Source organism: Halyomorpha halys, unplaced genomic scaffold (genome assembly GCF_000696795.3).
Source record: "Halyomorpha halys isolate HHAL.00 unplaced genomic scaffold, Hhal_1.1 Scaffold252.1, whole genome shotgun sequence".
Classification (NCBI taxonomy): Eukaryota; Metazoa; Arthropoda; class Insecta; order Hemiptera; family Pentatomidae; genus Halyomorpha; species Halyomorpha halys.
This window is the reverse complement of record NW_027108761.1, coordinates 320,144-337,956: the sequence shown is the minus strand read 5'-3', so window position 1 is coordinate 337,956 and position 17,813 is coordinate 320,144. Positions and strand designations below refer to the sequence as shown.

The 17,813-nt window shown below is 30.9% G+C and overlaps 1 protein-coding gene across 4 annotated transcripts in view; it reads right to left on the bottom strand.

The window, feature by feature from the left end:
• The window catches only part of kst (spectrin beta chain, non-erythrocytic 5 kst), a 196,695-nt gene that overhangs the window by 28,968 nt on the left and 149,914 nt on the right, over window positions 1–17,813 (bottom strand). For all 4 annotated transcript variants that reach the window (XM_067047074.1, XM_067047077.1, XM_067047076.1 and 1 more), the window contains 24 exons: window positions 11,515–11,631; window positions 11,318–11,426; window positions 10,017–10,181; window positions 9,802–9,914; window positions 9,535–9,722; window positions 9,229–9,454; window positions 9,018–9,149; window positions 8,684–8,905; window positions 8,252–8,463; window positions 7,759–7,936; window positions 7,433–7,633; window positions 7,093–7,305; window positions 6,472–6,675; window positions 6,016–6,241; window positions 4,674–4,771; window positions 3,543–3,692; window positions 3,310–3,387; window positions 2,370–2,674; window positions 2,004–2,085; window positions 1,853–1,930; window positions 1,643–1,773; window positions 1,300–1,537; window positions 1,075–1,214; window positions 665–935 (listed from right to left, as the gene is read on the bottom strand). In XM_067047074.1, coding sequence (XP_066903175.1) covers window positions 665–935; window positions 1,075–1,214; window positions 1,300–1,537; window positions 1,643–1,773; window positions 1,853–1,930; window positions 2,004–2,085; window positions 2,370–2,674; window positions 3,310–3,387; window positions 3,543–3,692; window positions 4,674–4,771; window positions 6,016–6,241; window positions 6,472–6,675; window positions 7,093–7,305; window positions 7,433–7,633; window positions 7,759–7,936; window positions 8,252–8,463; window positions 8,684–8,905; window positions 9,018–9,149; window positions 9,229–9,454; window positions 9,535–9,722; window positions 9,802–9,914; window positions 10,017–10,181; window positions 11,318–11,426; window positions 11,515–11,631 — 4,077 coding nt within the window. The remainder of the gene's footprint in view (window positions 1–664; window positions 936–1,074; window positions 1,215–1,299; window positions 1,538–1,642; window positions 1,774–1,852; window positions 1,931–2,003; window positions 2,086–2,369; window positions 2,675–3,309; window positions 3,388–3,542; window positions 3,693–4,673; window positions 4,772–6,015; window positions 6,242–6,471; window positions 6,676–7,092; window positions 7,306–7,432; window positions 7,634–7,758; window positions 7,937–8,251; window positions 8,464–8,683; window positions 8,906–9,017; window positions 9,150–9,228; window positions 9,455–9,534; window positions 9,723–9,801; window positions 9,915–10,016; window positions 10,182–11,317; window positions 11,427–11,514; window positions 11,632–17,813) is intronic.

Sequence of the window (17,813 nt, the reverse complement as noted above, 5' to 3'; positions counted from 1 at the left end):
TATATAATAAATATGTACTATATTCCCCCAGTGAGCGATGGTCCTATATCACTTTTGAAATATTTGCTTAAAATGGGAAAAGGTGACTTAAGATAGTTTAATTTTAATATTTAAAAAGCACCAGAAATTGGAAAATGGTGTGAAACCCACTACTCCCAACCTCCATGGCAGCCTTACTTTTCTTAAGTTTGAAAGAGACACTTATAGTGAGCAGGTTGGTTTATATACGACATGTCACAATCTCACAAGAGATCTAACACAAAAAAAAGGCGATACTTCCCGACCTGCCCCACTAAAACCCCAAGGGAGCGATGATCCTATATGACTTTTGAAATATTGGCTTAAAACAGGAAGAGAAGACTTAAGATAGTTAAATCGGACAAAATTTAAAAAGAGACAGAATTTGAAAAAATAACTTAATAAATACATATTTATTAATAGTAATGTAATTTTTAGATGGATTATTTTTCGCAAAGAGAAAGAAATAATTAATTGAAGGTAATGGTAACTGAGCATATAATTGTATTTGACAATATTTTTAAACAAATGTATGGGAAAATTATTTGGCCCAAAACATATTAAAAATATATAAAGAGAATTGATGCTGTTTCAAATATCTAGTGAAAATTTAATTGATTTGTTTTACCATCTTGTTGAAACATACTTTATTAATTGTTCTTAATTGTCTTTCATTTGCCCTCAGCTCTCTTTCAAATGCCTCATGCTTTTGCAATTTCCTTTCAATGTTGTTCAAGTCTCTGTAAGATTCATCACCAGCAGTTTTTAGTTTTTCTGCAAGCCAAGCTCTGAGATCATCAACATCTGCTGCAAAGTCATGGAAATTTCGGGACGCTACGAGAGCAGCTCTCCTTTTAGCAGAAAGTTCTTTAACCTTCTGACGTCGAACTAAGACTTGCTTTCTTCTGTCATCAATACTAAAAATTATATAATGATCATTAAAATAAAGAAATGTTTGAAAAAAAATAAAAACAATGGTTATTGTTAATGTAATTTACAACTTATGATATCTTTTTGAGGACTGTTATACAAATTTTAATTTTAAAAACTACTTACTATTTTGAATCATAATGATTTGCAGCTATCAATTTGTCAGCTATTTCACTAAATGCCTTTAAACGGTCATCTTGAGCAAATAGTGTGTTTTCGAAATCATCATGTCTTTTCAAAAGAGCTTGAACATCATCCACAGAACCCTAGAAATTACATGAGTAGCTTAAATCATAAACAATTCTATCAAATCAAAGCCAAATATAACAATATCTGGATAGAGGAACATACTCCTAAGTCTGTAAATTCAAGGAAAGCTTCGTGAATGGCAGTAGTTGTATCAATGTGATCTGCTTCTTGGTTGAAACATTGAAGATCAAGGCACTGCCTGAGCCAATCGCCCTTCTCGGCAAAACTTTTTTGAACTGCAGCTTGCTCAGCTGAAAGCCTATCTAACCGGTCTTTAACTTCAGTCAGTCCTGGATTGTTCAGAAGCAGCTTATTACCAAGCGCTGAAACCTCTCTAAATCTGGATTATAATAAAACAGCAAAATTACTAATTATCCATACTTCAAATAATTGAAATATTGAAAAGAAATCTAATTATAAGATAAAGTTTTTTTTTTTAACATACTCATCATTGTGAGCTTTTATATCATCAGAAAGCTCTTCCTGATGTTTTTTTAACAGACTTTCGGCAGTAGCAACATCCCTAGCCGTTTCGTCGGCATTCAGAGCTTCCTTCACAGTTGTCAACCAATTCAGCTACAATATTAAAAAATTAAATTTTAGCAACAAAATGAATAAGAGTTCTGAAAATTTCCTTAGCTAAAAGAAAAATTACCAGATTTTTAGAGCTGTTTGTAAATATTTGCTGGCCGACAGCACTCTCTAATCTTGATCTCCGTTCTGTTGCTTTTTTCTAAAATAAGAAATAATGAAAAAAAAAAATACAATCAATATCAGAGTAATTTAATATTAAAGCAAGCTGTTACCTTCACTTTATCCCATAAATCTGAAACTTCTTTCTGACGATTGTTTACACTTGATTTCTCATTAGGATAAGACGACTTAACACTGAAACAGATATTTTATTTGATATATGTATATAAAAAATAAATCTCATATTTGTTGTCCAACAATAAGAAATAATAATACAGAATAACATGCTAAAACATGAATGAGCAAACAAAGTAATGTTTATAATTTCTCTAAATGAAGCTGAGAATAACAAAAAAGTCTTATTGATATTAATTGTCCAAATAGATAACACAAGATTTGATTAAGATTGTTAAAATGTATCTATGACCAATTATAAACAAATATTATATGTTTTCCTATAAAAATGATACTAAACTTACGTATTAGCAAGATGATTAACTCGGTTGACTTTTTCTTCAACTGGAGCAAGCTCTCTTTCAAGATTTTCATGCCTCCTCTGCAAAGCTTGAACCGTTTTTAGATCAGGTCCTAGTTCGGCAATTTCTAATTGTGTCATCTTTTCAAGCATCCAATCTTTAGCTTCATCACATGTTCTGTGAAACAATTCAACACTCGAAGCTCCTTCTAAACTTTTTTCTTTTTGGCTCTTAAGCCAATTTAGATGTTCCCATTGCTGGTGAATTTGCTGCTGTCGAGATCTGACTTTATCAAGTTGACTGTGTCCCTGAAAAAATGTCATGGTGTCATTAAATAAACAACAATATACTGCATTCAATTTATAAAGCTTTATTTTTTAATACAATAAGAGATATTATGAGAAGAAAAATGGAATGATATATGTAGTTAAGGTAAGTTTACTCATACAATTAACTTGAAATTATAAGAGAAAAAAAAATCCTAAATCTGGATTACATAATATTTTACAAGAATAAATCAGTATGGAGAGCAAAGGGGAAAATTCTTAATTAAAAATAAATATTAATTTATTTAGAATATTTGTTGGATAACACCAAAAAATACAAGTCTATGGCTCGAAATTTCCCTATTTGCTAGAAAAGACATGGTTACTAGCATCTTCTCAATATAAATATTCACAATTTTAAATTATTAAAGTAGTTTGAAAAATCATAATTTCTGTTCTTAGATTTCTTAAGTAGTCCAGAGACACCATTCAAACCTAATTCATTCTAATAAGACCTTGAATACATTGGGAACAACCAAAATTAATAAGGAGGAAAATCAAACAGAAACATTATATAACAGAAGAACCTATTCTTATAAATAAAATGATTTTGATTAAATAATAAATTTTGGGTAACAATTACGAATTGTTATTAAATTACCATAATTATTGCTTACCTGTCTTACAAAATTTTCAACAGTATTATCTAAAGCTTCTATCCTTTTTCTGCTAGCAGATAGGTCAGTAAGGAATTGCTGGAAAATATAGATTTTGTTTTATTCAATTCAGTAAATGAATAAAAAAAATATATATATAAAACCAAAATAAAAAATGTATCTATGGATAAGACTAGTTAAATTTTTAGTAACTTTTAATTAAAAAAAAAATATGATTATACAAAAAAACTAACTTCAAATTTTCTTTTTGCCGTTTCTACATTATCAGACTTATCTTCAGCTCTCAGCATCTTCTCTTTGTCTTTAATCCACTTTCCAAAATCATCACATTCCCTGTAGAACCCGAACAATCGAATGGAGTCCTCTAATAAAGCTTTTCTTTTCTAAAAAATAATAATAAAATTAAGAGTACAGAAGGGCTTCTGTATTGCTATTTTAGTAAATTATTACAGTTTTCAAGAAATACAATTTGACCTTTTCACTTATAATCAAATATGGGAGACAAGAGCTTTTAATCTACTATGAGAAACAAGTTGTATTTAAGAACTACATGTGTTAAATATGTGTAAAGGAAGTACTTAGATTAAGATACAATAATTAGATATTTAAAGTCTAATATATAAGTAAGTCAGATTGGTTGGGGAATATAATATCTGAATTAGCAACATCTGTAATATTTACAAATTTAATAAAAATGACATAAAAACATATCTGTAGCTAACTGTTTCCAACTTTATCATACAAAATTATATGAATTTTACTGAGTTTATGAAAAATATTTACACAGTTTTTGATTTAAAAATTAGAATGTAATGTGCTAACAATATGAGATATACAGAATCAACATCTAAGATCATTTTATAATAAATTTTATTATTATGTACACTTTAAACATACACAATAATAAAAATGTTTACTATGAATAACTTTCTGACAAATTCATAACAAAATGTTTTAAGGTTTACAAAACAAATAAATAATTCGCAAACAAGCATTTTACTGTGTTTATGAAATATATACTTAATTTTTTGTTTCAAAATTAATCGTATGTCATGTATTACCAATATTTGATATATAGAATCGGAATACAAAAAATAGATTATTTTTAGTACTCTCACTTTTAATAATGCTTCGCTTACATACTTACAAAATTCTAAATACATATAGCTTAACTCTAGTTTAAGCTAATAAGTAAACTATTTCATCAAACGTAAACACTATTTCATAGCTAAATCTTAAATTTGGTGAATGTTTTTACTTCATGAGTTTGGTAGCAAGGAGATTTAAAAAAAAAAAATGGCTAAAAAGATAGCTTTTAATAAGACATTTGTTTTTGAAATGTGAGTAAACAATAGACCTCTTACCGAAGCTAATTCTTTCAGCTCACTGTAGGTGTCATTAATTTTCTTCTGTCTTTTCTGAACATGCTGACTATCATCAACTGATTTCCTTTTAGTTTGAACTGAAACAAAAGAAATAATACAATCATTACAAATAAGCAGTACATTCTTTAATCTTACACAATTATTTTTTACAATAATATTAAAGTGAGTTTTTCTTTGTACATTGAAGATGTCTCAGGCTGCCAGCCGCAAGCCTATTATGCACTCATGTCATTCTGGATTGACTCTTATTCTCTTTATGTTTTGAAATCACTGTACATAATGTTCTTAGATAAGTCTGTACCCACACCAAGGTTCATGTTGCAATTCAGACCCAAGTGAAAAATGATAGAGGGGTTAGTTCTTGCAGATTGTCTATGGCTCCTCTTTAAATAATTCTTAATACAGAATAAAATAAAAAACAAAAACAAATATGTTGGATTCGCACATTGTTTAGTAACAGTAATAATTATGTAAATAATCTATTGGATACTTTAGAATGGAACCCAGGATGGGATTAAGAAATTTTAGAGAATGCCCTAAGCGATTTGAAAAATAATTTGAAACAAATTTGGTGAGAAGATTCATAAAAAGTAATAGGCATTTCAGGGACTCGATCTACGACTTAAAAACTTAGCAGTGACTTTTTGATCCTGGCTCATTAATACTTTTAAAATTTTGAAGCAAGATGTATCAGAGTCTGTGAAACTTACATCCATTATTTTTTGTGTAGTCTATTAAAATATTTAATTTCTTGTATTTATGCCTAAATTGTCTTTTCAATACATATATTTTTCTTTCAATTTCAGTAATAGTGGCACTATCTTTAAAAACTAAATTTGTGAAAGTTTTATTTTTTCTGAACTACATAGTCCATGTAGGACACATCCCGCAAACACCGATTGGAATGCACCTGCTCTTTCAACATAAAATGACTTCACCACCCTACTTTTACCTACTATACAATTTGCCAGAAAAAATGAAATAAAAATAAAATGAAAACTGCTGTAACTATGATGCTTGTTTGTTTAGATCTACCTCCACATTCCACACCGTCATGTACAAAATGAATCTATTAATCCAATATCGGTCAGGATTCAAAAGACACAGAAAGATTAACCGAAAAATAAATCAGGGCAGCTCGGATTTAAGCAAAACACGAGATTTCACCAGAGATGAAAAGTCTCAGTTATGTTGTCTAATTCAATTGTCACAGATGATAAGGGTAAGATACCATTTCCTTGTCTCAATCAATTTTAACTTAAAATTACACTATAAGATAATTTTTAAAAAATTCATATAATAATAACGTAAAAAAACTTACCTTTTGGTTTAGGAGCTATTATCTTCTTAACAGGAACAACAGTTTTAATTAGTTTTGTTTTTCGTACCTTCTGCATAGTTTGGACTTTTTCCACTTTTCTAACAGATACTTGCATTATTTTTGGTTCTATTTCTTTGACATAATTAGCTGGAACAAATCCATCTTGTCCATTAGCTTTTCTTACACTCCACCAATCAGGATTTGTTTTACTTAACAGAAACATCACCTAAAAATAAAAGAAAACAAAATATAAATTTTCGAAAAATAAGCGCAACTATTATAAAGACAAATCATTCACCTTATTTACTATAAATAGGAAAAGAATAAGAGAAATAAATATTGACAATTATGCATAGGTTTTCTGAATTTGGAAATACTACATTAGAATTAATTTAGCCTCAGTTTAACTAAAACTATAAATAAAATAAAATATTTCTTTTAATATAAATCTCTCACCTCTCCTTTCCCCATGACCATTCCTTGACCAACAAATGGGTACAGGCCCTTCACTTGGGGTACAGCTCTATCCTCTAGTACTGTTCTATGTTCGACAGTTTCCACTGGTTCTTCCTCCCATACTTCTGTCGGGGTCAAACGAGTTTCATTCACCCATTCTTCTATAGCTCCTTCTACTTCCAGAACTTCTGGTTCTGCTGACAACTGTTGTAGAAGTAGATATAATATAAATTTAATGTACTGACACCGTAATCATTAATTTAGAATAATTTCCTTAACAATGATAGTTTATTTAAAGGGACTAATTAATCATTTAAAATAATTAAATGAACTTGCAAAACATCTCATTGAAAAATTATTTAAATATGAAACTATGCATTATAAACAGCAAATATTTTAACAACAGAAAATTTAAGTTTCTTACTGCACTAAGAAATCTTTTAAAAAGATATAAAATCTTCATGGCGATTTTTACTTTTGTGACTAACTCATTCTAATTATTTTTGGTGTTATGATCTCATTGTACATCAACCAATACTCATTATAAATAAACATTTTAAAAGTAAGTTTCTCAAAGAAGGATTTATCATTTTTTTAAATATTAATAAAAAACAAAATTACCTCTAAAGTTGATATCCCAGCCTGTATGAGCTTTTCAGCTTGAGTATTTAAACTCTGAATATCACCAGCATAAGCATTGATCTCGCCTTCCAAGTCCTTATGCCTTTGGAGTAGAGCCTGGGCACTGGGTTCATCAACTCCATAATCATTTGTTCCAACGAGGGCCAAGCACTCATTCAACCATGATTCTGCTTCATTGGCATCTGCATAAAACTAGAAAAATATTTCATCAGTAATCAGAACAGTTAAACATCCCATAATAATAATTTTTGTAGCTCAATATATAGTATTTTATTAGAAACGATCAAGTAGACTAAATAAGTAAATATTTAAAACATACTTGGTAAGCTTCAGATGCATCTTGAAGTTGTTTCATCCTTTGGGTAGCGAGATCAGTAAGTTTTTGCCAATGCTGCTGTAAACTCTGAATCCTCAGAACTATATCATTGGATCTCGTATGTTTCTCATTCACTAACTGCCTTCCTACTTCACAAATCTGTTCTGACTTAGGTTTTCTAACCTTCATCTCATCAAGCAATAGCTGAAATAAATAACCAATATTAAATAATTTAAGAACTTTAAAATAAGCAATTTTCATTTTATGGTATAGGATTAAAACATATGGCTGGCAAAACCCTCCATTCAGGTAACAATACATTTACTAACCTTATGTTTCTGCTGAAGATTAATAACTGCTCTTAAGTCTTTAGCGGATATGCCAGCCTTACAAATTCTCTGTTTTTCAATTAGCCATGCTTCCTCATCTTCATGATCTTGGACAAATTGATAAAAATTTCTGGCTTCTTCCAATCTTTCTCTTCGTACTTTACTCTTTTCTAACAAACTAAAAATAAAGTTGTCTTGTATTTTACATAAACAAAATCAAGATATTTAAAATAAAAACATTATTAGTTTTTGTTTAAAGGCATACTAATTCACAGAACATTAATGCCTGGTCATAACATTGTTTTCCATAACATATTTTATCTTGGAGCATTTCACGACCAGAGCTATCTTACATATTTCATTATGTTAAATCCTTTTAATCAACTAAACAGGCTATTGATATGTTATAAAATCAAAAATAAATTAATAACAAAAGAATCTACAACCAAAAAAAAATCTTGATCTTAAATAAACAGAAAGAAGGATATCTTACTTTGAATATGCCTTGTTAAGTCTATCAATGCTGGCTTGAAGAAGAACTGATTCCTTATGTCCAGCTGATATATATTGCTGACATTGGCGTGTCAATTTTCTAACTGTTTCTCCCATAGCAACAGTAATTTGCATTTCTATTAAACTATGTTTTTGTAGTAGATCCTCAACACCAAGAAGATGAGGTCCCACATCTTCTGACTGAAAATTAGCCTGAAAAATAATTATAAAAATGAAAATTAATTGAGAATATGATTCGTCCTAATATATATAAATAAAATAACGAATGGGAGTAACTTTAGATATAAACATATAGATATAGGAATACTTTTTTAGCTTGGTTGAACTTAATTGTTAAATACCAAATCCAGCTATCTCAGTCATATGCACAAATTGTTTTATGAATATCTATATTTGTAACAGATAAAATTACCTCTAAATCTTTGATAGTTGACATGATGGTATCAATTTCTCTTAGCATCGACATTAGTGTACACATTGTATTGAGGTTAGCACGGTGCTTGTCCAGTAACAGTAGTAGTTCCCTCCACTTTGAAAGCACTTCTGTTTCCCTTTTCTTGACTCTTTCATGGCTATGATAATTTTCTCTCACTAATTCTTCGCTCATGTTCGTTAAATCATGAAATCTTTCCTCCTGATAGAGTAAAAACCATCAGATTAGATTAAAATGTTAAATATTTAAAAAAAAAAAATAATATTCACATTTAAGTGAATATGAAATGAACTTTATAAAATCGAAAACCTACTCTGGCCATAATGTCTGCACTAATGGCTTCGTGTTTTTTGACAGTAGCATCCACTTGAGCTAAATTACTGCCATATCTTGGATCAGACAAAACCTGAATCATTTCTTTGAGAAATCCTTCTCGCAAGACACTCTATAAAAAAAATTTTTTTTTTACCACATAGTACAATAAATTATCTAAATTACTTCTTTTATACATAATGAAAAATTACTTTTCTTTCGAAATTGTAATTAAGCTGTTCTAGCCTTTCCTGGCGCAGAAGCTCTTGCCTTAGAGCTACTTCCCTTCGATGTTCCGCTGCCTCTAGAAGCTCCCACCCCCTCTCCAAATCATGAATAAGCTGACCATCTGGTGGGCTATAAGCTGGTTGATTTAAGGATTTCAATTGAGTATTTATATGAAAATACAGAGCTTCTATTTCACTTCGCTCCTTATACCTATAACAAAGTAATTTTATTATACAGATGTTTTATCAAGATTAAATGTTCATAGAATATTGAATGACAATAATTCTTACTTTGGGGGTTTTTCGATGGTTCTGTATTGTTTGAAGGCAAGCAATTCTTTTTGAATACCTTCTAATGAGTTTGGAAAATTGTGATTTTCTAGCTGAGCAACTTTTTGTTTAATCCATTCTAATAAATTGGTTGTCAGTTTTTCATAATGTATTTTCATATTGTCTGCCTCCATCATTTGTCCCACAATCTGTAACCTCAAATATAATTATATTTAAAAATCAAAAATGGTAGTGCAATTAATGTTTCAAAACTAAAAATGTACAAACATTAGCTATTCTTCTTCCACTTTTCATTTCATTTTTCATTCTGGCAAAAGTATGATAGTATGATGCAACATAAGTCATAATGGATTTTTCATCAGGACGATTTGTATCAACATCTGAAAGGAATAAGAAATTAATACATTAAATTGTATTTAGATTTACAGATCAATTATTGTTACATGTATATGTCAATTAACTAATAATTATTAAGAAATTACCTTCGGCATCGAGCAATTTTGGAATACCCAACTCTTGATGTGCTGTTTCAAAAGCATTATTTAAATTTTCAATGTGTTTTGCTGGTTGGAGAGAAGTGAAGTCAATAAGATCTGGGCGATGAGAATGAATTAAGGCATTAAACCCAAGACCATTCCTCCAGGATCCTATGGATAGTTTTTATGTAATTAATTTGTGAACAAAAATAAAGCAGAAATATACACTATATTTCTAGTACAAAATTACAGAGAATCTGGCTCAAATAATAAGGATGTTAGTATATGTAGGAATAATGAAAATCTGAAGTTATAAGGTTTTTGTATTTAGAAATAGTCATAAACTGCATTAAAATAAGAAACAAAGAGATCTCAACCTTGCTATAAAGTACAATTCACTATACGACAATATTTTGATAAATGTAATAAATGAAAGGCTTCTTTTTGGTACAAATAAGTCTCAATATTTCACTTTCAAATAAGTAGTTTTTATTTATCAATACTCTGCTACTGTGCTAGAAATACTGTATGAGGAAATATTGCATAGTACATGGGAAATAATGTGTAAAATTTATGTTTTAAATAAAATTAATAAAAAAAAAAAAATTATTTTTAGCATATTTAAGAGTATAAACATAGACATAAAAAGTTATGGATCTTAATCTCAATACTGTAAATGTTGCCGATCTATGCAGAAGATTGACTGCGGTCAGACATAGTGAAAAGGAATCTGAGAAACAAAGTTATGAAAAATGTCTCTAGTTTTTCTTTAAATTACTCAGTTTATTAAATGGCTCTAATTGGAGAGCACTTCAACAGGCTACACTGGAAAGAGCTCAGTTGGTTAACATGTGAGAGATCAATGCCATACCACAGTTTGATATTATTGACTTGTAGAAAGTACAACTAACTTTTTTTTAAAAGTTTTGTTATTTATGTGTTTTAGTTAAAATTGCACACGGGCTTTAACAGATGTATATTTTTTCCATTGTATATCTATCGTTAATTATTTAAATAGATCCATTTTTTATAAATACGTTTCATTCATAGACATAAAAAGAAATTTAATCAGTTTGGTCAAGAGCAGTAACAGAGGAAATTAGCATTGCTAGATATAAAATAAATTAATAAATAAATTGTCCAGTACTCTAGTTGTGAAAGTTAGTGCATTAAACATTTCTGATTTGAAATCAATATATATATATATATATATATATATATATATATATATTAGTCCAAATTTTATTTTAACAGAGACAATATGAAAACTCAATATAGAATAAATTACAATCAAAAGGAATAATTACCAGTAAAGTCTTGAATAGCAACCCCAGGATATCCAGTAGTTTTTCTTTGGCACCACAAAAGAAGGGCATCTTTGGCTGACTTTTTCTCACTACTTTCATTCTCTTCATCCTGAAATATTGTTAATATGATTATAAATGTCAATAAACAGAAAAAAATAAATAAATTTAATCAAATAAAAAAATATATAAATACTTACAACATCGATTTCAATTTCTTGGATTTGGAAACGTAGAATAATAGTCCAAATAAGACCAAGAATCAGTCTAGGGTTTCCATCTACAATATCTTCTGCGCCAATACTTTCGAGCCTTACCTAAAAATAAACCATTTTAATCAAACACTAAAATTAATATTTTATGAAGTACATTTAATGAAATATATTTTCTACTTCAGTAAATATTAAACAAGAAACAGGACTTTTCAGATTAATTTTTTTGGTAGTAAAAGTTTTTTTTTGTGATGTAAAGATACAGTAGCCTACGAGAAAACATTTATATGAGGATGTGAAGATAAACATGAACATAGAAAAATACAAATACAAGACGATGGAAGTTATTAGACATTTAGGGAATAACAAGATAGTAAAATAAAAAACTATTTATTGTGCAAAATATTGGGCCTAAAAAAAGCTGACCAGAATATTTCGACGTCTAGAATTGAAATGGACGCGTGAATTTGAGTTGGATTAGGAAAGATTCACCAGAAAAATGATCAATCAGAACCTTTGAACGATTGAGTTAAATCAAAGGATATATGGGATGATAGATTAGGGTTTCGAAGGGATTCGGCTTAGAAAGGTAGATATTAACTAAAAAGGGCTTCCTAGGGGATCCCCCCACTCGGAGAGCCCTTCCCCTCTGGAGGTGAATTTTGTTTTTGTTTTCAATACTTATCTATTTCATATAAGTACAATAGGTACTTTTATTATAAAGTCCTTAACTAAAGTAAATAGTATTTCAAAATTGAAACAAATATTTTTTTATCGAAATGTTGTATAAGGTAAATAGAATTGTTCTGACACTCAAGGGCGCGCCCCTGCAAAAGTTCCACCACTGATAGGACTTTTTAACTCAGATCCAATACTTACATTGAATTCAACTTAACATCTGGTAATTAATTTAAGTAGCAAAGAATAAAAAGATCGCATTCGGAAATGAATTCCAGGCCTAGTGAAAACCGTGCTTTTACCGGCAATAAAATTAGGCAATCCTGCAGGCAATGAACACCCAAGGAATCGGGAATCGCCACGCGTGCCTTGTGTTTTGGAAAGTTTGGAGTCCGCTTTTAATGCTTGCCCAGTTTCACCTTCCCATTAATATTAAACGAAGGTGCAAGAAAGAGAGAAGAAAAGGGAAATGTCATTGAAATTCAAATTTCATGACTTTAAAGAGAATCCAACAGAATGTTTAGAAAGAGCATTTTATCCCGCTTATTAACTTAAACGATTTTTGCGAATTATATCGCCGCTTTGCTTTAATTGTGGCATATCTAAATAAAAAAGTTTTAATTTAATTCTACATTGGCTGAATTCGAAATATAATAACGTATAGTTAGCTTCCTCTAATGAGGTCTTTCATATACTAAATAGAAAAAGTCATTATTTATTACACGTGTATGTGAATATTAATAAACAATGGGATGGCTAAATACCATCTGCCAGCGAGATTTCCAACGGCTTATCAATTCCAATTTAATTGTTTGTATTTAGTTGTGACAACTCTGTTATAATTTTTTTTCTAGAGTTCAAAGCACATTTTATTCACAAAAATAACTTATCCCAACATTTACCTTTTAAAATATCGATTAATTTTTTTCTGTCAGTATATGATCATTCATTAAAAAATTTTTTTTCCATATGACTTTAGACATTTCTTAAAGGCATCAGCGCAAAGAAGTCCTTGATTGGGCATGGAAGATAGCAGGCAAGGAGTAGTCAGAATATATAGGGCTGAGACAGGCCAAGATACTAATAACTAAACCCTCTTCTTCTAGAACTAAGCGACTGCTGAGCCATAACAGAAATGAATTCCGATTGCTGATAACAATTTTTACAGGTCAGTGCAGACTTAAAAGACATCTTAAGATTTGTGGAGTAGTTCGGGATGAAACCTGCTTACGTGGACAGGCCCCTGAAACTGCCCTACAGTAGGGGTATTCATGATCTTTAGTTTAACATATTAAAGCGTGGATTTAACATGACTTTAAATAGGGCTGCTCACAATCCTATAACATTTAACATGGTAAAACATTTAGAATTTAACACATCATGAATACCCCCCCTATTATATAGCAAATTGCGACCGGTACGCGTCACTAAGATATAGGCTTCTAGGCTTTGATTGGGTACCTCTTTTAAATTTCATTAGGATCAAAAATGTTCGATATAGAGGAATAAAATTCATAAAAAGAATCATTCCATTGGTCTGCCAGACATGTTCCCCCATTATTACCAGTACCAATTCTATCTGACTTTAAAACAGAACACCTTCCTGCTAACTGAAGATGAAGACATATCCTCCTTACTATTTTGCATAACACATGTATATATATGGTCTTCATCCAAGGTTTCTAGTTTAAATAAAAAAAGTTCCTCTCCTAAATTAAATACTGTCTGAAGCAATTAAAAAAAGTTTTCATCATTTTCGAACCTATTATTAAAGTGTAATTTTTAATTAAAAAAAAAATTATACTCAGCACACATTATAGTTGTAATTATTATTTTTTTTTTTAAATCGTCTTTAGCTTCACAATTACAGTACGTGACTTTCCCATGTTTCGACAGATTCAAAATCCCTACCCATTGTACAGCCAAAACTATCAACTAATTTTATCCATTAATTAAACTAGCTGTTTGCATTTAATTCTCTCTAATGCTAAAATTATTGGTAAACCCTATTTATATTTTAAAAAAACAACCTGGATAATGTAATTTCATTCTGCTAGGTTGAAAAGAACACTAGGTCCCTATCTGTTTTAAAATATAACATATTGGACTGCCCCAAAGCTAGTAGGACTGTCACAAATTAACCCCTATCTATGGTACAATCTACAGAATACGTAAAATACTAAATATTAAAAAAAATCTCAAATGAGCCAGCATTAAAAGTCAAAAAAGACATCCTAGAATTATATGATAGTTCATTCCTAAAGGTGTTTGAATCGGCGAACCATTTACTTTTATTTAAGAAACTCACATTCTTGTTTTGGAATCCTACATTGATAGTTTTAGTCTTTCTAGTTCATTTCCTGCTCTAGTTAATTTATTAATATAAAAAAAATATCACACGCATAAAAACTTTATATTTATATTTTATATCTTATTTGTTATTGTCATATGTTCTAGTTTTTAAGAGTTGATTCGGACAAGAAACACCACCTGTTTTTTGCAACTGATTTTCTAGTATGAATGACATTTGACCAACAGGTATTCCCTGCATAATATCATATATTTATTAATATACAATATGTAAAAGTATACAGCTACAGAAGATACAGTAACTGTTTAGAAGAGCATTGACAGAGAGCCGGACAGCGGTGGGGACAGGGTATCGACCCCAGACCTAAGGTTCTAATAGACAGCACAATTTGCTAACCTATCTCATCTAGATCTCCTTCTTATCTCTTCTATACTCTCCATTCACCGGCTGCGTTTGTTCATGAAAGAGATACAGCGAGGAGAAACTGAGTCATACTGATCATTCTAGAATACTTATAAAAGACCAAGTAGTGAGGTACGGGTTTTACGTAAAGAACATCAAACCTAAGATAATTTTGTAACAACATAAATTCAAATACACCTTCAAATAGAGACAAAATACAAAGTTTTAAGGTTACTAGCAGCCTAAAGATGAATCATATCGCAAAAATGTGTGGTATGATAGCTGTAGATAATTAAACTAACTTTCTAATGACTATATTAATACAATACACAAGTGAAATATTTCAGGCCCAAAGAATGCAGTAAAAAACTCATAAGTAAATCTGTGTAATAAACATTTTTATTAAAACATCATTCAGACAAATTCTATGCTGCAAAATTTTGAGATTTAGTCAAGAGGTTGCGGTGGTGGTAGTTGAGCACGGGGGTCTAAGAAGACCCAGCTTTTCACAAGTACAGCCTTATAGCTTTGGGGATTTCCAGAATTAGAGGTTGGATATTTCTTCTGAATTTTTTTGGATAGTTCTTCTGAATCATGTACGTGGCTTTCTCTCTCTACGTTTTCCTCTGCTCTCTTACTGAATTAAGGACTTTCTTTACGTCACTTGGCAATTGGATGACTTTTCTTCCATCATATTAAAATATCTCGGCAACATCATACAATATAAACGTTTAAATTACCTCCGCCACCTATTCCCATTTGAAACTCGTAGGCTCCTAGTCACTTCTCTAATATTTCCCCACTTTGACTATTGCGGTACAGTATATGGGGGGTTTCTGTGGATCTCGAGACGAAATTAAAACGTTTGATTAATTGCTGTGTACGATACATCTTCGGGATCCCAAGGGACGCCTCTGTTTCCCATTTTTATACAGAGTTGAAGTGTTCTACCGCCGTTAGTATTTCCTGGCTTCCTTCATCTTCCAAGTCATCCAATCCCGCCATCCATCATACATCTTCGAACTCCTTCAATTCAAATCCTCCATCCGTTCCCGCAATACCCGATTACGGTCTTCAGATTTATACACAAGGACCCACCGAACCGTTGGTTTCGATAGATCGTTCATTATCCGAGCCTCATCCTTATGGAGCTCCATCCCTTCCAACATCCGTTGCTCCAATACCCTCCCTACCTTTAAATCCCACCTGTTCAATCATTTCCTATCCATTCAGACCCCATAAAATTGTAAATTAATAAAATTGTAAATATGTATGTAAACTATTATATCATTCTTAATTATTTTTACATAGTTTTCTTTTCTCTTTTTTATTTATTCAATTTTTTTTTTGTTGTTCAACTGATAAAAGTGAGAAAGTAACCTATAATTATTTGTTTATGACTGTTTATATTTCTTTGTATTTTTTATTTAAGTATTCCTGAGGCTCCTCAACCCTCATCTATTGATTTCTCTGTATTATTCTAAAGGGACTCGTCCCAGGATAAATGAAGTATTATTATTATTATTGGTAAGGAACAACAGGCCTTTTGTAGCGGAGGTAGTTGAGAAGTCATCTTAGCAGCCTCATCAACAGTCAAAACATAAAACAGTACGGATCTTCACAAAACTCTTCCCGGAAACCAAGATAACACGTAACATGCTTTGGGAAACACTGTTCTAACTAAAACCCACAGGGTTTGCGATCTACTTGCTATTTAAAGTAAGGATGAACTATAAACAGACTCAAGAGGAATGCCAATAACATTGCTTTAGTGACTGCTCAACGAGGACGAAATGGCGTCCTTTAAATAACAAGATACAACACTCGCCACAAACAAGTCGAAAACATTTCGCTAATAGCCCATTTGCTAGCGTATACTAGTCCCTCCGCTAGTACAGCGACCAGCCAACATTAGACAGCTTACTGCCGGTAAGTCGCAATAAAGGGGCCGTAAACCAGGGAGATAGGATCGTAGCTAAGGACACACTAGGGTTCGTTCGTGACTCAGCGATTAGGCCAGCTTCCTTCTAGGGTAGCCAAACAACAGCAGACTTCATTTCTTTTATCTCCTGGCATCTTGTTCGGTTTAGCTACTGGCGTCAGAGTGATAACATTACCTCCACTCCCTTGTAAGTTCTGACCTAGAGGGCTCCTTCGACATCACCAAATTCTGAGGTCACAATATTACAAAGGATGTAACAACAATGTTTATGGTAATAAAATGAGTTGGGGTTGGTCGAGATAAAAACAAAATAACAAGATTTTTGATTTATTTTTAAAATCAACCTACTATCTTTCGGGCAAGAGCATTTTGTACAAACTGATTTTTCACAAGATGTTAGGGCAGTTAGAAAAAACTAATAGACAATTCTTGTTTTTTTTTTTTTATATTGATCAACCATGATACAACAAAACAATTAGAATTATCAAGTAATTTTTTAGATTAAGTACAAGTGTTGTTAGGATAAAGGAAACTTTGATAGAACTCGGACACACTCACGGTCTAACATTCTTTTATCTTAACTTACCAATACTTAATATGTTTTGTTTTTACGTAAGCACAGGTATAATAGTAAAAATTATTTGCTGGGTTTTCAATGAACTTTATGCTCTGTATTTATTTTGTTTAATAGTAATTTTGATGGAAGTTCAATAGAAAACTTTTATTTTATGTTCTCTTGCTCATTACCAGTGATGCGGAGAGAGGGATGCGCTGAGATCTCTTGAGCTCTGCTCTACCCCTCACATGTGGGGGATAGAGTGGGCTCAGGGATCCTAAGGTCGATTGTGTAAATATTGTATATATTATTTTATCATTATGTTATTTTATTTATTTATTTTTCATACAGATAGTTTGATTATGTTCATATTGTCTATTCTTTTGTTTGTATATATT